Genomic DNA, 20,700 nt, shown 5'->3' on the forward strand with positions numbered 1-20,700 from the left:
AGTCAGCCCCAATTAAATGCTTTCCTTTATAAGAGTTGCCATGGTCATGGTGTTTCTTCACAGCAGTAGAACACTGATGAAGACAACTGTTTTCTGGGAACTTCGGTAAGCTTAGAGGTTCAGGGCTGTTCCAGATTTTGGTATCATCTTTGAGGCCAATTCATTTGCTAAGCATTTATAATAACTGCTAAGCATTTAGATTTTAAGGACTAAAGTCTAAGACAGGGCTAGCTTTTTGTCTGCTATTAGTTTTATTTTTAATATTGTAAATTATATTTATGTACAGAAAACGTAGCGGTGTACATTTAACCCAGTTTAGTGGCGAGTTCTTTGACATTTGCCTTTTCCAACTTGGCAATGGGAGCCACATATTGAGGATCCAGGACGTTGCCCCCTCAGTGGCGGCAGATCTCATCGTATCTGTCATTATATTGGTCCTAATAGCTTCCAGTAGCTTAGCCAGAGCACCCTTGTCTTCTGTGTTAACTTGCACGAAGGCAACAATGGTGCGTGTCTTCCTGTGGTCTTTCCCTTGATGACGCAGTAGGGGACGCCCATCTTGCGATACAGGGCAGGCATGAAGACCCCCAGGTCAATGAGGTCTGTGTCATGGGCAGTCACCACCAGCTGAGCCTTCTTGTTCTCCACCAAGACAGCGGCCATATTGACCCTGCTGGAAGGACAGGTGGTCTCCTAGTTGGGACATCCACTTTGCCAGGGCTCTCTTCGCAGCACAGGCCAGCAGCCTTAGCTTCCTCTCCTGCTTTGTCTCTAGGGTGTACTGGTGGGCAAGCTTAAGCAACTGTGTGAGATCTCTTTTGTGCTGGATGGCTGTCCTGCCCAACGCCGAAGTTCTTGGGCCTTTTCTCATACAAAGGATGCACCTCCTTTTTGGCTTCCCGTTTCTTCACAACAGCAGGGGTTGTGGTTGCTTTCTAACAACTGGGCTTCTTTCCTTTGGGCATCTTGCCTTGCCGGAGAGAGCTAGTTATAGTTTTTTGAGACTACATAGCCCTGGCTGGCCTGAAACTCCCTGTGTAGACCAGACTGGCCTCGAAATCATAGAGATTCACCTGCCTCTACCTCCTGAGTGCTGAGATTAAAGATACGAGACACCATGCCTGGCTCCAGAGACAGCTTCCATAAATCAGAAAACCAACGTTGTTTTGAGTGGCCACAAATTATATGTGACTCCTGTAACAGATGTTTTTAAATGAGGTGTAAACCTTCTCAACCTGACTGAAATGAGGCGTAAACCTTCTCAACCTGACTGATGAGTAGGTGACCCATACGTGAAATTAGGGTTAAGGTGTGGAAAATAAGAGGGTGCTTTGAAGCCATTTTGAACTATTTAAATATGCACAAAGCTATGTATCAATTCATCTAATGTATCTATCATGTTTGGAGGATGACATGAGGTATGATCCATTTTGTCCAACAGGCTGTGCTGAGAACCTCCAGGCACCAGTACACTTACTCTCCTCCATTTATTTTTAAGCAAGTTGTCTGTCCCTCTCCTGTTAAGAATTCGTTTGAGTGATGAAAACAAAACAAAGTTGCTATAGGAATTCCTCCCGCCAGTAGCCTTTAAGCTACCCGCCCACTTGGGCATAGCCTCTTATACTATAAATGCCTATGTAAAGTGCACGTCCGGCCTCTCTCTGGCTACAGGATTCAGTTGCTGTTCCCCATTCAATCAGAGGATTGTAATTTGTGAGTCTACCCCTAAATAAATAACCTTCTATTATACTTAATTCTGAGCTAGTGTGGGATTTCTTTTAAGCGTCTGTCTTCACAAAGCAGTTCAACTTCTGTGTAGCACACTTTGTTTCCCAAGTGCGAAATGGCTTCAGCATCCCTTCTGCTCTGGGCCTGGGTTTCTTCATGAGCAAAACAGATGGGGACCGCTGAGGGGTCCAAACCTTCTAAGGTCTCTTTCTATTCTTTGTTCTTGACCCCATTTTTCAAAGAAACAATGCTGGAGTGGGAAATGTGGGTAATATCACCTTTAAACTAGCATTTTTATTATTGTCCCCTGTAGAAGCACACAGGTTTTGTTTAGTTTTGTGTTTGATTTTTTTTCCCTTTCCTTGTAAATCTCTTCTCAACTATGAATTTGAACCCTATCCTTTGAATAGTCTCCCACCTCCCTCCCAGCAGTTGGTCTTTGTCCATGCTTGGATTACTGTATATAGAACCTGAATGCCCTCTGTAATACCTTAGGTGGATTAATTGTTCTATTTGCTGTCCCCTGGGGCGAGCAACTGGAAGGATGGAATATGATCACATACAGCTCTCCTAGTCCACGGAATGCTATGAAGGTTTGGAAAACAGTGGCTGCCTCAAATGTTCCCTGAACACTTCAGAGTTGAAATGGTATCATGTAATTTTCCTTGTCATTTTGATGAAAACCTGAGAAATCCTCACTGCGCCTGAAAAAAACAATGCAACATCCGGGCCCTCCCTCCCTTCACAGAGGTTTGCAAGCGTGGGCTGGAATGGAAGCCACACCTTCTCCCACTTCTGGAACTACTTTGTCAGACTAAGAAGGGGTTATTCCTAAGGCTGACAGTATTCATCCTTTTTTCAGGGAGAATAAAAACCATTCTTAAAAATCCTCTTTCAGGAGCTTCCATCCAGTGGGCCTTCGGAGTGATCCTTCGTCTGGCGAAGGACGGCTATGCAGTCGGAGGCCCACATTGGAGCACCGGATTGAGCCCCCCGAGGTCCGGAGGGGGAGCGGAAGGAGGAGGAACATGAAAGACGAAATCAGTACTGCGAGGGATGCTATCACCCACTGATACAAGGGAACGGATCTGATGAGAGTTTACCAGGGCCAGTCGGACTGGGACTGAACGAGGACGTGATCTAGCCAGATTCTCGGAATTTGGCCGGATTCTCTGACTGTGGCTGGCCCGGGGTCTTTCTGAAAAGCCATTGACTATGACACTGGAACCTGTTTCCTCTGCATATGCTGGATTTTGGGGATCCAGTCTGTTTGGACGCTCGCCTTCCTGGACCTGGAGGGAAGGGGAGGGAGCTGGAGCTTCCCACAGGGCAGGAAACCCTGACTGCCCTGGGGGACAGAGGGGAAGGAGGGGGGGAGTGGGGGGAGTGGGAGGGTGTTGGGAGGGGGGGCGGAAATGGAAACTTTTATAATTTAATAAAATTTACTAAAAAAAAAATCCTCTTTCAGCAAGGCGGTGGTGGCGCACGCCTTTAATCCCAGCACTCAGGAGGCAGAGGCAGGCGGATCTCTGTGAGTTCGAGGTCAGCCTGGTCTACAAGAGCTAGTTCCAGGACAGGCTACAGAGAAACCCTGTCTCGAAAAACAAAACAAAAAACAAAACAAAACAAATTCTCTCTCTCATTTTTTTTCTGTGTATGTGTGGGGGAGCAGGGGCAGGCAGGCAGAGGCAAGAGAAGGGTGCCCTGTGTCTTCCTCCATGCTGACCTCTCTACCATATCACTTTGATGTAGGGTCTTCATGCTGAACCGGAAACTCCCCTAGCCAGAGAGTTCTAGAGAGCCACACTATCTGTTCCCCAACATTAAAGTTCTGTGCAGTTGCATCTACCTTTTTATGTGGGTCCTGCAGATTCGATCCTCACAGTTGCAAAGCAAGCTTGCTTACCAACTAAGCTATCTCATAAGCTTCCCAGTAGTGTCTTTCTTACCGTGACATGGACAAAGGTCCCATACTCAAACAGGCATTGTGTGAAAGGGGGATGGGTTAGAAGTCAAGTATTACTGTAAAGAGCAGCTGTTTATCTGAATGGGAGGCAGTTAAGGGGAGTATTTTTGGAGATTTGAATTCCTTCTCAGGTCTTAGAATAGTACAGTCACCCTGGGTTTCCTAGGATCGTGGTACAATCACTGTCATAGCCAAGACCTAATATAAGTTTGCTAAGGTGCTACAGTCGCTTCCAGGTTCTCTTGGTTGTTTTACCAAGTGGGTCCAGGACTACCTGGCTTGACTTCATGTCCTGTGTGCAGTTTGAAAAGACTTACAGGTGTCCTGTCAGACCACTCCCAGGAACCTGCATTCAGGGGGTTCCTTTTATTGAATCCGATCCAGAACTGCCTTTCTTCTGTCCTAGGAAGAGAAGAAATAGGAGTGTCGCCTTTCCAGTCTCATTCCCAACATTAGATGAAAGGTTCTAAGATATGGAAAAACCCTCATGTGAACAGGAAAGAGCTGGTGCTAAGTGGAAGGACTGGGCAGGTTGGCATAAATGGGTCAAACATTGTTCTATATGTAAAACCCTGTGCTGTAAAATGAGAGGAGACATCTAGACTCATGCACTTCTGGGTGGCTTGCTCCAGGCTCATGCACAATGAGGAGGGTGATGGTTTGAATGAAAATGGCCCCCAAAGGCCCATAGGGAGTGTCACTGTTAGGAGGTATGGCCTTGGAGTAGGTGTGGCCTTGATGGAGGAGCTACGTCACTAGGGGTGGCCTCGGAGGCTGCAGAAGCTTAAGCCAGGCCCAGTGTCTCACTCTCTTCCTGCTGCCTGCCAATGCAGATGTAGAATTCTCAGCTACGTCTCTAGGACCATGTCTGCCTGCATGTCCCTAATGATAATAGATGGACTAAAAAAAACCTCTGAACTGTAAGGCAATCCCAGTTAAACAATTTTCTTTGTAAGAGTTATGGTGATTACGGTATCTCTTCACAGCAATAGAAACCCGAAGACAGGGAGAATAATCGATCTATACTGAGAACAGGAGCCTCTCACAAGAATGGAAATGTCTTCCAATCAGGTCATGAGCGCACGAAAACAAGCTGCTAGGAAATCCCAGAGCACAGCATCTCTGGATGACTTTAACTGCTGTACTCTTTACTACTTCACTCTGCTTTCTGTGCTATTTTACTGTGGTTTGATGTGTGGCTCTTCTATCAACTGTTTGTGTATTTTCTGCAAGGTGATCCCTGTCACCCCCACGTAATAAAAGGTACACAGAAGGTTCGTTCGTAGATTCCCCCCCCCCACCCGGTTTCCAGCATAAATAACTCTGTGGCGAATCAGCCTGGGCCATGGTAGATTAACTTGGGCAGTCACCACTGGTTTAGACTTGGCAAGAAGCTTCCCAGAGAACCAGCGTCCCTTCTCTCAGGCAGAGAACAAATATGTCAAATTGCAGAGCCCTCAATAAATCAAGCAATAAAGCCTAATTGTATGATGAACCATCTCACTCAGATAATTTTCTGAGAATAATTTTGAAGAATTAAAGATTTAAGAGACTCAGAAGTTGTGACAGATACTTTCCCCTACTCAGCACAGAGAAGCACACTCCTTCTGCAGGGTCGCTCCTCACACGTGAAAGACAGGGACCAAAGTCAAGTGCAGACCAGAGCATCTGAGCTTGCTGGTGCCTGGGGGGGGCACTGATGATGCCAAACTTCTAAGAATGTGAGGGTGACCTCTCGAAGGTCAGGCGTCTGTCTCCACAGCACAGGCTAGAAACCAGCCTCGCTCTCCCTACACTAGGAGGGTTTCATCTATTTCCCCACTGATTTCGGCATTCTCAGTTGGTCCTGCTCTACTGGCTCATGGAAGACAAATTGATATTTATTTTCTCTCCACTCATTTCCTCAATTGTGTGATTTTTAGACAACACACACTTGACACAGCTGAATTCCCTCGGTAGTGTGGCAAAAATAGAGCATACATTATACAACTTCTGTACGTAGATGCTGAAAAATCAATAATTTGAAAGATGCACAAAAGTCTACCAAGAATTTCAAGTGTGGACCCTTATTTAGACAGAAAGCACATCATTTTATTTGATTATGTTAAAGGGAAATCACTTATACTTATAATTCTGTGGAAAGAATGTATAATTATGGCCTTGCAAGGGATTAATGTATCAAAGCACAACAGAACATAGGACAGTGGAAGGTGGAAGGTGCCCCCATAGCTGCAAACAACCCAGCCAATGGGGAAGCTTCTTTGACACCAGTCTCACAAAGTCCGAGGTGGCATAGAGGGCTCTGTATCCCAAGATGCCCAGGATATAGGCTCTGTCTGGAACCAAGGGGTTGACCAGTGGTTCCTGTAGGGACTAGCAGTTCTATGGGATGTTAAGAAGCATATTCAAGAGGGAAAAAAGCATTTTTCAGAGAAAGAGCTAGAAGTCATTACAATACTAATTACATACCATATTTCTAACATTGTACGTTGTTTTTTAATTTATTTGGCCTCTCTGATACTATATCCCCTACCCCCTCCCAAAGAACAATAACAATACCCTCTCCACCAAATCCTTCCCTCATGGAATTACTCAAAGATTCACACTTGTTCTCACCTGCAAGGTCATTTTGTAAACGCTAAAGGTGAATAACTTAATGGTTGTTACATATTCGCTTATGGGAGTGCCCTATGAAGCCATTAGGTTTCTTACAATTTAAACTTAGTTAATAGTGTTGGGGATTTAGCTCAGTGCTAGAGTACACAGGCCCTAGATTTGGCCACTAGAAGAAAAATCCCCGCAAACAAACCAACAACCAACCAACCAACCACCAACCAACCAACTGAAAACTACATTTCTAAGTTCACGAGCGTGGACATTCAAATAATTGATGCACCCTGATATGTAAACATAGATCCTTATTCAAATGCACAATTAGAGAGCTAGACTGGACTTTGTTTTAAACTGTTGGAACTTCCCTCCCCAGCAAAAGCTTAACTGAACTCTCACCTGTATCTCATCAGTTGAATGAGATTGTGTTTTCTGGGGAGCTAGCAAGCGAGAAACTGAAGCTCTGTTCAGATGGTCCCATTTACTCCAAGACAACACTTTAAATCCACCAACTCAGATACTGCTGACAACAAAGCTCTAAAAATCTGACTGAAGGCACACGAAACAATTCTGGATATCCAATATGCAACGTGAACTTATGCCATATAAACACAAAACTGTATGGGGCTATAGTTTTTCTTTCACAGGTTGTGACCAGCTATTTTTAGGCACGAGACAAATACTTGAGTATTTAACAACCACTTGGGATACTCATCCCCAAGTAGCCACTACTAGCAGACAAATTTTGACTCTAATTTCCCCAGAATTAGTAAGGGTTTACCGATTAAATTTTGAATGTAGAAGCTCATTCACAAACTCTTCTTCCTCTATATGGGCAAAACTTGCCAGCTGAGCTCCGAACTCCTCGCAGAAGAACTCGGCTTCTCTCCATGATCTTTTCATCAGGACCTTTTCGCTGTGAAACACCTGCAGGGCAACAAAAGTAGAGTAAGGCTGCCAAGTTCTGAGTAAGGCTGTTTTCTTTCCTCTTTTGGGAGGCGTGAAAGGCAAGACATGGGAGACTTTTTGCAGGCTGAGCACACACTCTTTCTGCTGAGCCAGACCTCTGCCCCTTCATTATTCTTTTTTTTTTTTAAAAAAATATTTATTTATTTATTATATATACAATATTCTGTCTGTGTGTATGCCTGCAGGCCAGAAGAGGGCACCAGACCCCATTACAGATGGTTGTGAGCCACCATGTGGTTGCCGGGAATTGAACTCAGGACCTTTGGAAGGACAGGTGATGCTCTTAACCTTTGAGCCATCTCTCCAGCCCCCCTTCATTATTCTTCATTGAAATTTTGATCTGAAGAGGTAACACATAACAAACCAGAGCATACTCTCCTTGGCTTCTTTTTCGCTAAACCTCTTATGGCAAAACATAGAGTTTTCTCTTAATAAATGTCTGTCAAGGTATGGAGAAAGTGAGGCCAAGACACATTAAACATACCAGGTCACACACCTCGAAACCTGGCTTAGACCCAGGACTCCTTGTCTCCCGAATCCACCATATCCATTAAGGCAGCCTGCCCACGAACAAGTTAGAATTCATGGAATGACAATGAAGTTGTGGGATCCATCACAGGCGAGGAGACACGAGGTCAAAGGCCTAGAGCAAGGCTATTTCTAGGGTCTCTGCTGAGCTGACAACTCCATGGTGTGTCTCTAAATTCTCTGCTAGTCCTTAGCTGTTATGGCAGCAGGAAGCAGTTGCTTGGTTGGAGCTTCTATTTTTGTCTTAAGATCAGGCAGGAAGTGGCTGAAGACCCAGCATTCCCAATCCCGGGCCTCTGCACCCTTGCTTTTTGTAACTAAGACCATTAAGCTTTACCCTCTGATGCAGCAGGGACACTCTATGGCCACGTTTACCAGGCTCTGATTTGCTGAGACCAGAACGAATGCCTCCCCAAGTCCTGTGGACCACAGCACAGCCTTTCCATCTTTTAAATTATATGTCAAAACTTGTTTCCTTGGGGATCCACTCCCCGAATCACTCAAAATTCATAAATCCCACCACCACGCACATCAAGCACACTGTGTCTTTGCTGACACATCAGGGTGATGGACAGTGAAGCAACACTGTTCTGGGAGTCCCAAGACCAGGGATTGATTCCAAGGCTGTCAACAAATAATTGCGATCTTGTGCGAATCACTCCATCACATTGGCCTCAGTTTACTCAGCTCTGAAGTTTAACTTATTGGCCCATGATGTCATGTCTGGGCCTCTTGTCTATGAATTTTATGTAGGGATTTCTTGTGTACATTTAACCAGAGTGAATCCACTTGTGTGTCCATCTACGTCTGCACCACAGTGTCTGGAGAATACTGCCTGTCTTCATCCTGTGTGCACCTGGCTGACGGGGAAGAACTTTTTCCCTGGATGTGGAGAATTGCTACCTGAAGAATGAACCGAGAGAAAACTACCAAACATAAGAGTAATTTTTTTAAAAGCATGTATTTCTAGTAAGAAGGTTGCAAGAATTGGTTTAGATCTAGGCTCTGAAGCTGATTTGCAAACAGACATTTCTTCAAGGATTTCACTTGTAAATCACACTTACATCTCATGTGTAACATGAATAATAAAAACTCAGAGATGGATTGGGGTTCAACCTGAAGATCAGAAAAGCAAAGCAGCCAAGACACTAGAGAGCTCTTATCTCTATGAAATCTTCAGACTTAAAGAGAGCGAGTTCTTGTCTCATCCTGTCTTATATTCCTCTCTAGTGCTGGGATTAGAGGCGTGCACCACCACTGCCTGGCCTCTGTGGCTAACTAGTGTGGCTGCTGGGATTAAAGGTGTGTGCCTCCACTGCCTGGTCTATATGACTGACTCGTGTGGTTGCTTTGCACTGACTTTCAGGCAAGCTTTATTTATTAAAGCACAGATAATATGCTACAACTAATAAGGCTGAACATTCTTAATCTGGGGTCTAAAATATGGAACTCTGAGAGTGACATCCTCACTTTCTTACTGTCATAAGTAGGTAGACCATTTCATGTTCCAAACATTGTATAAAACGACTTCCAGGCTATGTGTACATAGAGTATGTGAAACAAATAGATTTTGTGTTTAGACTTATGTACAAACCCCAAGATATCTTCTTATGTATATGTAAATATTTCAACACCTGAAACCCAAACTCTTCTTGCTCTAAGCATTTACACAGGCATGCATATATGTGTGTGTATGTGTATATCAACTGTCTGTATTACCTTGTTTGATCTTCAGGCATCTAGCAGGCAGGCTTTAAAGTCTATCTTTAGTATAAGAATTATTTCATAATAAGTACTATATACATGGGCTTACAAACAATACAGAACGGCACCATTCTAATACCCACTGAGTGTTGGCTTCCCTTATTCGGTATACGCTTGGCAATATAAGCAGCATTGACTAGTACCTTTGTTCTTATTATCAGAAGACAATTCCATTCATGACCATGGCTGGCCTTGCTTTCCTCTTCCTTGATTGCAATTCTAGTCCAGAGTATATGGAGAATGCAACACCCTGAGGAAAGGAGGAACTGTCTTTTTCCCTCCCAGAACAGGGGGTTCTGCGGTATTTTATTCCAGTGGATCTATGTGGCTTGTGAGGCATGAAGGCCAGAGAAGGGTGCTTTCCCTGGGCTGCAGTAGGAAGAGAGTCCTTCTGCCACTCTGAGCTGCTTTCCTGAGCCTTGAGGTACAGGCTGTCTAGGATCCTAGGATTCTACTGTTTCTTTCAGCCTATCTGTGAACAGTAAAGTTGTTTTGCCTGAGCTGTGGGCTTGTTCTGCCATCCTGGACTTGGACTCTGGTAAGTGAGATTGCTCAAAACCTTCCACCAGTCCTAGGGACTGGTGAGGCATTTAGAGCCCTTTTCTAGGGCTGATGGCCAGTGCATAGGGTCCTTTTCTTTGGGTTCAATACTGATGCATGGTATTTCTGCCTTCAGTGACACTGAGGACATCTGCCATCTTTTTTTTTTTTTTTAGTATTTAGTATTATTTGGAATGTAAACATAAGGAGAGAGAGGCAAAAGATAGTGACTGTACCAGGCACTTGTAAGAAAGAAATCTTAGAAAAGAGAATAGGAATACATGGACCAAATGAATATGCAAATAGCCTTGACATTACCTTGAAGCAACTGGCTAGACCAGACTTCGATTCCCAATCCGCATAGCATTTGCGAAAGGGCCACCTTTCTTCGAGCTCTATTTTATCCCAGGTTTTGACTGGCATCTTACACAGGGACATTGCCTTAAAGTTGCTGCAATCCTTCACTTCCCAGCGACCAAGTGGACTTCCTCCTCGCATGACAACGCAGCCACCACTGTAGCCTAAAAGCAGAAGCCAAGCATTTTAATATGCGATGATCATAACATTTTGTGCTCCAAAGACATCTCCCCGGAGTGTTGAATAATCGACCGCCATAATGAAGCATCGGAGAAGAACAATGGAGTTGAAAAAGGATGCTTGATTGGCACCATTATCTCGCTTCTCTTCATCTCTGGAGAGAAGAACAGAAAACAGAACCGTGAGAGAAAAGAGGCTGTGGAGCCTGAAATTTGGACATTGTCTGCTTTGAGCTCAGATGGTAAATGATGGGAAATGAGGGGCTGTTCTGATGCGGAGCCCAAGAATGCCCCACTGCTCAGGGACTTGCTTTGCAGTCAGACTACGAGCATCACCATGTCACGTGCACAGTGCTCATCCCCTGAGAGTAAGGTGCACCAGGGCAAGCTAGTCACACGAATAATGGATTCAAGGCAGACAAGAAACATAACAAAGACCCAGACTCTATGCCACCAACCAGGGAGAATGGGGAAAATGAGATAGACTCTTTCTTTTTATTCTATTTTTTTATTGATTTTTTTTGAGTTCTACATTTTTCTCTGCTCCCCTCCCTGCCTCTCCCCTCTCCTTTAACCCTCTCCCAAGGTCCCCATGCTCCCAATTTACTCTGGAGATCTTGTCTTTTTCTACTTTCTACTTCCCATGTAGATTAGATCTATGTATCTCTCTCTTAAGGTCTTCCTTATTGTCTAAGTTCTCTGGAATTGTAATTTGTAGGCTGATTTTCTTTGCTTTATGTTTAAAAACCACTTATGAGTGAGTACATGTGATACTCACTCAGTCTTTCTGGGTCTGGGTTACCTTACACAAAATGATGCTTTCTAGTTCCATCCATTTGCCTGCAAATTTCAAGATGTTATTTTTTTTTTCCTTATCCATTCTTTGGTCGAGGAACATTTAGGTTGTTTCCAGGTTCTGGCTATGACAAACAATGCTGCTGTGAACATAGCTGAGCACATGTCCTTGTGGCACAATTGAGCATCCCTTAGATATAGACCCAAAAGTGGTATTACTGGGTCTTAAGTAAGGTTGTTTCATAATTGTCTGAGAAATCGCCACACTGACATCCAAAGAGGCTGTACCAGCTTGCACTCCCACCATCAATGCAGGAGTGTTCCCTTTACCCCACAACCTCTCCAGCATAAGTTGTCATTAGTGTTTTTGATCTTGGCCATTCTTACAGGTGTAAGATGGAATCTCAGAGTTGTTTTGATTTGCATTTCTCTGATGACTAAGGATGTTGAACATTTTCTTAAGTGTCTTTCAGCCATCTTAGATTCCTCTGTTGAGAGTTCTCTGTTTAGGTCTGTACTCCATTTTTTTATTGCATTATTTGTTCTTTTGATGACCAATTTCTTGAGTTCTATGTACATTTGGAGTATCAGACCTCTGTCTGATGTGGGGTTGGTGAAGATCTTTTTCCATTCTGTAGGCTGCCGTTTCGTCTTGCTGACTGTGTCCTTTCCTTTACAGAAGGTTTTCAGTTTCAGGAGGTCCCATTTATTAATTGTTTCTCTCAGTGTCTGTGCTACTGGTGTTATATTCAGGAAGTGGTCTCCTGTGCCAATGTGTTCAAGTGTACTTCTCACTTTCTCTTCTATGAGGTCCAGTGTTGCTGGCTTTATGTTGAGGTTTTTGATCTATTTGGACTTAAGTTTTGTGCATGGTCATAGATATGGATCTATTTTCATTATTCTACATTTTGGTATCCAGTTATGTGAACATCATTTGTTAAATAGGTTTTCTTTTTTTTTTATTTGGTATTTTTTGGTTCTTTGTCAAAAATCAGGTGTTTGAAGGTGTGAGGATTAATATTCAGGTCTTCGATTCGGTTCCATTGGTCCTCCTGTCTGTTTTTATACCAGTACCAGACTGTTTTCAGTACTGTAGTTCTGTAGTAGAGTTTGAAGTCAGGGATTGTGATGCCTCCAGAAGTTCCTTTATTGTACAGGATTGTTTTGGCTATCCTGGGTTTTTTTTTCTTTTCTGTATGAAATTAGTACCATTCTTTCAAGGTCTATGAAGAATTTTGCTGGGATTTTGATGGGTATTACATTGAATCTACAGATTGCTTTTGGAAAGATTGCCATTTTTACTATGTTAGTCTTACCTATCTAAGAGCATGGGAGAGCTTTTCACTTTCTGGTGTCTTCTTCAATTTCTTTCTTCAAAGGTTTAAAGTTCTTGTCATACAGGTCTTCCACTTGTTTGGTTAGAGTTACTCTGAGATATTTTATGCTATGTGTGGCTATTGTGAAGGGTGATATTTCTCTGATTTCTTTCTCAGTCCATTTATCCTCTATGTACAAGAGGGCTACTGATTTTATTGAGTTAATTTTGTATCCTGCTATATTACTGAAAGTGTTTATGAGTTGTAGAAGTTCCTTGGTAGAATTTTCTTGGGTCACTCATGTAAACTATCATATTATCAGCAAACAGTGAGAGTTTGACTTCTTCTTTTCTAATTTGTATCCTCTTGATTTCCTTATGTTGTCTTATTGCTCTAGGTAGGGCCTCAAGAACTATGTTGAACAGATATGGAGTGGACAACCTTGTCTTATTTCTGATTTCAGTGGGATTGCTGTGAGTTTCTCTCCATTTAGCTTGATGTTGACTGCTGGCTTGCTGTATATTGCCTTTGTTATGTATATGTATGTTCCTTGTAGCCCTTCTCTCTCCAAGACCTTTATCATGAAGGGATGTTGTAGTTTGTCAAAAGCTCTTTCGGCATCTAATGAGATGATCATGTGGTTTTTATTTGTTCACTTTGTTTATATGGTGGATTATGTTGACAGATTTTCATATGTTGAACCATGCCTGCATCTCTGGGATGAAGGCGACTTGCTCATGGTGGACTTGCTCATGGTTCTGATGTGTTCTTGGATTTGATTTGCCAGTATTTTATTAAGTATTTTTGCATCAATGCTCATGAGTAAGATTGATCTGTAATTCTTTTTCTTAGTAATGTCTTTATGTGGTTTGGGTATTCGGTTAATTGTAGCCTCATAAAAAGAGTTTGGCAATGTTCCTTCTGTTTCTATTGTGTGCAATAATTTGAAGAGTATTGGTATTATTTCCTCTTTGATAGTCTTGTAGAATTCTGAGCTGAAGTCATCTGGTTCTGGGTATTTTGGGTTGGGGGATTTTTGATGACTGTTTCTATTTCTTCAGCAGTTAGAGTTCTGTTTGCTTATCTGGTCTTGATTTAATTTTGGTAAGTTATATTTACCAAGAAAGTTGTCTATTTCCTTTAAGTTTTCTAATTTTGTGGAGTACAGGTTTTTGAAATATGACCTGATGATTCTCTGGATTTTCTCTGTGTCTGATGTTATGTCCCCCTTTTAATTTCTGATTTTGTTAACTTGGATATTCTTTCTCTGCCTTTTGGTTAGTTTGGATAAAGGTTTGTCTATTTTGTTTATTTTCTTGAAGAACCAACTCTTTGTCTCATTGATTCTTTGTATTGTTTTCTTTGTTTCTATTTTGTTGATTTCAGCTCTCAATTTGATTATTTCCTGCCATCTAGTTCTCTTGGGTGAGTTTACTTCTTTTTGTTCTAAAGTTTTCAAATGTTCTGTTAATTCACTAGTGCGAGATTTTTCCAGGTTCTTTATGTAGGCATTTAGTGCTATGAACTTTCCTCTTAACACTGCTTTCATTGTGTCCCATAAATTTGGGTATGTTGTGTAGTCATTTTCATTGAATTTTAGGAAGTCTTTAATTTCTCCCTTTATTTCTTCCTTGACCCATTGATGATTCAAGTGAGCATTGTTTAATTTCCGCGTCGTTGTGGGCTTTCTGGAAATAGTGTTGCTGTTGAATTCCATGGTAATCTGATAAGATATATGGGGCTATTACAATTTTTTTGTATTTGTTGAGGTTTGTTTTGTTACCAAGTTTGTGGTCAATTTTTGCGAAGGTTTCATGAGGTGTTGAGAAGAAGGTATATTCTTTTCTGTTTGGATGGAATATTCTATAGATGTCTGTTAAATCCACTTGAGTCATAACATCTGTCAGTTCCCTTATTTCTCTGTTAATTTTTTGTCTCACAGACTTGTTCAGTGATGAGAATGGGGTGTTGAAGTCTCCCACTATTAGTTTGTGGGGTTTAATGTATGATTTAAGCTTTAGAAGTGTTTCTTTTAAATATGGGGGTGCCCTGTATCTGGGGCATAGATGTTCAGTTTTGAGATTTCCTCTTGATGGATTTTTCCTGTGACTACGAAATGTCCTTCTTTGTCTTTTTTGATTGATTTTAGTTTGAAGTCTATTTTGTTAGATATTAGAATAGTTACACCAGCTTGTTTCTTAGGTCCATTTGATTGGAAAATTTTTTTCCAACCCTTTACTGTGAGGCGATGTCTGTGAGGTATGTTTCTTTCGTGCTGCAGAAGGATGGATTCTATTTTCATGTCCAATCTGTTAGCCTGTGTCTTTTTGTAGGGATTGAATTGAGTCCATTTATATTAAGAGATATTAATGACCAGTGGTGGCTATCTTCTGTTAATTTAGTTTTTGTTGTTGATGATGTTAATTTGTGCGTTTTTCCGTTCTTTGGGATTTGCTGCTGTGAGTTCATTAATTGTCTGTGCTTTTGTTGATGTAGCCAACTTCCTTGGGTTGGAATTTTCCTTTTAGTACTTTGTGTAAGGCTGGATTTGTGGCTAGGGATTAGTTGAATCTAGTTTTGTCATGGAATATCTTGTTTGGTTTTTCTATGGTGATTGAAAGTTTTGTGGGGCATAGTAGTCTGAGCTGGTATCTCTTAATGTCTGCATAATGCTTGACCACGACCTTCTGGCTTTCATTTTCTCCAATGAGAAGTCAGGTGTAATTCTGATAGGTCTGCCTTTTTATGTTACTTGGCCTTTTTCCTTTGTAGCTCTTAATATTCTTTCTTTATTCTGTATGTTTAGTGTTTTAATTATTATTATTATGTGGCGAGGGGACTTTTTTTTGGTGTTCTGTAAGCTTCTTGTATTTTCATAGGCATATCTTTCTTTAGGTTGGGAAAGTTTTCTTCTATGATTTTGTTAATATATTTTCTGGGGCTGGAGAGATGGCTCAGTGGTTGCTCCCCTGTACCTGCTCCTGTGGAATTTGCTGTCTCAGGTCTCCTCCGGCCCAGGTCACTAGCTCAGTTCTGCCTTCGCAAATGTCCCTGGTCTGGATTCACCCCCGCTCCCATGGAGCTCACCATCTCAGGCCTCTCAGGCGGGCTCTGGCCTACGTCTCTCTCTGGCTCTGTCCTGCTTCTTTGGAGCTCACTCCCTCTGGCCTGCTCCGGCGTAGGTCACTGATCCAGTCCTGTTTTCACAAATGTCCCTGGTCTGGTTCTGCTCCTGCTTCTGAGATAGACTCTTGAAATGGGATAGATCTCAGGGTTCGGGGGCAGAAGTAGAACCGATATCAGGGAAATGAGGGAGATGGCTTCTAAGTAAGACACACAGCTCCCCAATTTCACAGTAGATATTGTGTAAAATATTAGAGATGAAACCTCCTCAGTTATGGGTGAACCTTCACATATTCTTTTATGTGTGTTGAATATTAAATAAATTTTTCCATAGTAACAGTGTTCACATTTCCATGAATATCTTGGAGAAATGGTTCTGTTAATTAGTCTAGTCCTTGTATTTGCGATATTTCCCTCTCTGTCTCAAGAAGCCTTGGATTACAGGTGTGGACCACCATGCCTGGCCCATAGAAACAGTGTATAGACAGAATGAAGTTTCTTAAGCTTGTGCAGACTTTATATACTTTATAAGACCACTGAAAATATGCATTTCATCTAGGTGGTGGTAGTGTACACTCAGGAGGCAGAGGCAGATGGCTCTCTGTGAATTTGAGGTCAACTTAGTCCAGGACAGCCAGGGTTGGCTATACAAAGAAACACTGTCTCAAAAAACAAATAAACAAAAAGAAAAAAAAAGCATTTCACATTTCAGTGAATATCAGTGGAAAACATTTTGCTTTAAATATTGAATGAGAATGTCATTGGTTTTCTTCCCCCTTGAGTCTGGACTGATCATTCAGTGAACTAAATTGTCATTCAACAACGCCACAGAATTATGCATCTATAGCATGCCTGGATATAGGGGAAGGTATACTTAAAGTTCTGGGACAGACCGCAAAAGGAGCTACAGAGCCTGTTCAAAGAGATTTGTCAGTAAAGGGCTTCTGGGAGGTGGCATTTGAGCTGAGTCTCAAAGGATAGAAAAGGAAAGGGTTTTAAAGGTGGGCTAATGAAAATCAAGTGACACTGTTGGGTGAACCTGCGTGACAAGTTTAGACCTAAAAGCATTTACAAACTATGTAGTCATTTGGTATGGAGTATTTATCTGGCTTAATTTCCCCTTAGAAGAACGGTCACTTTTAATTTAGTCTACAGATGGAATTATGCTTATGTGTACAAACAAGCTTATGCATCAAACCAACCCACAAAGGTGAAAGCAAGTAGCTAGGAAGTAGGAAATGCACTGAGCCTAGCTTATATTGAACGAAAAAGAGCATTGGCTCATACAGAGACCAACAGACACCTACAGTGGTCCAGACAGATTCTTAGTAGTAATGACGGAGCTGGGGTCGGGTGGGGGAGAGGCAAGCAACAGAGTTCATATAACTGCCCCAGCTATGAACAACGTTTTGTAGGTCCAGTGAGTCTAAGTTCAGGATGAGGCCCACAGCCTCACTGGAGCGTGAGCACTAGAGGAACAGTGAACGCTTTTTGACGTGAGACTGAGCTGTGGGAATCCAATGGAAAGTCCCGACATGATACGCCACTGCGGGGCTGTTCTAGCCAATGGGAAACATGCATGCTGCCTGATTCCCCGACTCGTCCTTTAGGGCACCCTGGTGGGACTTTCCTCCACCACGGAGCATAGGTGGAATGTCTTCTGGACAGAACTTCTAATTTGGAGCCTTGAGGCTGGGATTCTAGCCTCAGCACAAATATTTAATAACTTAACGTTTGAGTTGATTAATTAACCACAATAAGTCTCGTTGAAAAGAGATAATTCCTTTCCTTCTTATGGATCCTCATGAAGATCAAATGAAAAAATTACTAAAAAGGACTTTGTGAAACAGAAAGCTAAAACCATCCCTATACTTCCTATGGGCATTTTCATTACAAAACTGGGATTTTTTTTTTTTTTTTTTTTTTTTGGTGACAAAGTTCTGCTGTCAAGAAATTCTTTGTTCAAGAATTCTTAAAAGGTTTGAATCAGCAAGTTTACAGTAATACTTTTTTTGTTGGCCTTGCATTTTGTCTCGCTTCCCCACATTAGACAATGATTAACTAGCTATGGTTTTAGATGCTGTGGCTATTCAAGCCATCTTCATTAGTGAGGAAGGAGATGTTTGTGGCCCACCACGAGGATGAGAAGTCCTGCAGGAGTATTATTGGTATTCTAAAGTGGCTCACTTAATGTATCATTTGACTCAAATTTTAACATTTCAGCCCCAGAGAAGCAGTAAAGTGGTGTAATAAAGGGAGGCGGGGTGAATGGAGATAGGAAGGGAATTTGTAAGTTGGTTCATGGGGATGCTTGCCAGGCCAAATAATAAGGGAAGGGTAGAAGGACAGAGGCAGGTTTCTCCCAAAGAAACTGCTCTTCCATCGGATAACTCCGTTCCTTTTGGAGAAGGGAAGCTGCCATCCTTTTCATTGGCGAACCCCAAATCTCACGTTTCAATGACTCTCTTGACCCACCTTGTCTCCCTGCTCCTCTTCACCATCTCCCTTAAACATCAGCAGAAAAACTTTCTGTAATTAAGAAACTCTTACTCACGATTCTAGACTTTTCCTTGTGAAAGCTGTCACCTGTGACCTCTCTGGTCCAATTCTTAAATATAAACGAACTAATCAAGACATTTTATGGTATCAGGGCAGGACAGAACTATGCTGGGCCATGGTGCCGCTAGACCGTTATTTCACTTGGTCTGCCTGGTTACTTCCAGTTTCTTTCCACAATTCTCTCGTCTTCAGATGGAAAAATTGAGGTACAAAGATTTTAATGATCTCCACAGGCCACAGAGTTAGTGATCCTGGCCTGGAAACTAGACTTATCTGCGTCTAAGTATGAGGTGGCATTGAGGCCTGGAGATGTATTCAAGACACAGCTGGCAGCAGGAAAGAGTTCTCTCGGGTGATGGCCCCCATGTTGCTGCTTAACTCTTCTCAACTTGACATGAACGGTGAGGAGGGAGCCTCAGCTGAGGACTGACCTCCGACAGACAGGCCCGTGCCATGTCTGTGGGGCATTTTATTGATTGCTAATTAATACAGGAAGGTCCAGTCTGCCGTGGGTGGTGGCATCCCTGAGCAGGTGGGCGGGTCTATAAAAGAAAGGTAGCTGAGCAAACCAGAGGGAACAAGCCAGTCAGCAGTGTTCCGCCACTGTCTTTGCTTCAGTTCCTGTCCTGAGTTCCTTGGTGATGGACTGTGGTGATTGGAATATGTAAGGCCAATAAACTCTGTCCTCCTAAGTTGCTTCTGATGAAGTGTTTTAAAAAGGTTAATGAGACCTAGCTTCCTCTTGTATTGAGCTCTCCCTGGCCCCAGCTTCCCCCCCCCCCCCCCCTTGTCCCAAGCATGACTCTCTCTCTATGTGGCCACAGGATTTTCTTGAAGAACTCCTGTCACGGGTCCACCTTGTTTGACTCTAAAGAGACCTGGAACTGTGCTCAGAAACAAGACTGAGGACATCCTCAGTGTGTGTGTGGAGTTTCTTTTCGGAAACCAGAGGCACCTCAAGCTTGACTGTCCTAACTGTTGATTGATGTGACAGGCTTCCCAGCCCTCACTGTAAAGGGCACTTCTAAGCAGACAAGTCTGGCCGGCTTTGCTGGGATACAGCTGCCCCGAACTGGCAGATTACCCCTGATTTGGAAGAACTGGTGTAGCGCAAATTCTAGTTGGTCTTAATAATAAAAACCTGGATTCAGATATAGGGGTTAATGCTGGAAGAAAAGAGAAGCATAGTGGTCAGCCATTAGAAAGTTCTTACCTCTACCAACGCTCAGACCAAAGGGGCAATCCTGTCCTCAGATTGCAGTGAGCACCTGTCTCCTCCTGCCTTATATTCTTCTCTCGGCCTAGCCATATCTCTTCCTGTATCTACCTCCCTAGTGCTAAGATTAAAAGTGTGTGACTCCCAAGTACTGGGATTAAAGGAGTGAGCCACCACTTCTTGGCTCTGTTTCTCTTTTAGACTTGATTAGTTTCGTGTAGCTCAGGGTGACCTTGAACTCACAGAGTTCAGAGTTCACAGAGGCAGAGGTCTGTCTGCCTCTGTCTCCTGAGTCCTGGGATTAAAACTGTGTGCCATCAATGCCTGGCCCCTACAGCTAACTAGTGTGGCTAGCTCTGTGCTCGGATCTTCAGGCAAGCTTTATTTGTTAGATCATAAACAAAATATCACCACAAACTGGGGCCTAGGTGCCCTGGATGGCCCTATGTGACAGATCTAGGAATGGTCTTGATGCATAGCTAAGTAACAGTCTACTGTAAAATAGTGATTTCAGGTGTTCTTTTAATCTGTTGGGACATATCTGAAGCACACACCTAGGAAAGCTTCTGGATCCCCTTACCAGGAGGTGACCCCCTGTTTGCCCCACAGAGCGGTCTGCCCTCATTGGGATCTGTACTCTAGATACAAGGACGTGTCTGTTTCTGTGCTTTTTTGCCCCCCCTCCTTAATCAGTAGCTATGGCTGGTGTGGTTCTGAACCACATTTCCTGTCTTATGGAATGTTCCACTTCTCTCTAAATCCTAAGGCTAGGGAGTCCTTTTGTTGTTTTAAAAGAGGAAAATGCCAGAATTTCCTGGTGTTGACAGAACTGAGAATTTGACATTAAAAAAATTACAGATAAAAGACAGATTAAGGAAAACCTCTGCAGTCCTGAAGGGACACTGAAAGCATCCGTTTGAACTGAGAAAGCATCTCATCTTGACCCGTGCACGGTGTGCAAACACACACACAACACATTCCTAGACATGTCCAAGGACATAGCCCAGAAGCGAGAACAAACCCACAGTGAGCCCCCTTATGGCCAGATTT

General features: G+C 42.8%; 1 protein-coding gene across 2 annotated transcripts in view; it reads right to left on the reverse strand.

The window, feature by feature from the left end:
- The window catches only part of Pla2r1 (phospholipase A2 receptor 1), a 127,643-nt gene that overhangs the window by 27,553 nt on the left and 79,390 nt on the right, over positions 1–20,700 (reverse strand). For both annotated transcript variants that reach the window (XM_085681064.2, XM_085681065.2), the window contains exons 12-14: positions 10,424–10,626; positions 7,086–7,231; positions 4,012–4,096 (exon numbers count right to left, since the gene is read on the reverse strand). In XM_085681064.2, coding sequence (XP_085537190.2) covers positions 4,012–4,096; positions 7,086–7,231; positions 10,424–10,626 — 434 coding nt within the window. The remainder of the gene's footprint in view (positions 1–4,011; positions 4,097–7,085; positions 7,232–10,423; positions 10,627–20,700) is intronic.

The sequence above is a fragment of the Myodes glareolus genome, chromosome 21 (assembly GCF_982192425.1).
Source record: "Myodes glareolus chromosome 21, mMyoGla1.1, whole genome shotgun sequence".
Classification (NCBI taxonomy): Eukaryota; Metazoa; Chordata; class Mammalia; order Rodentia; family Cricetidae; genus Myodes; species Myodes glareolus.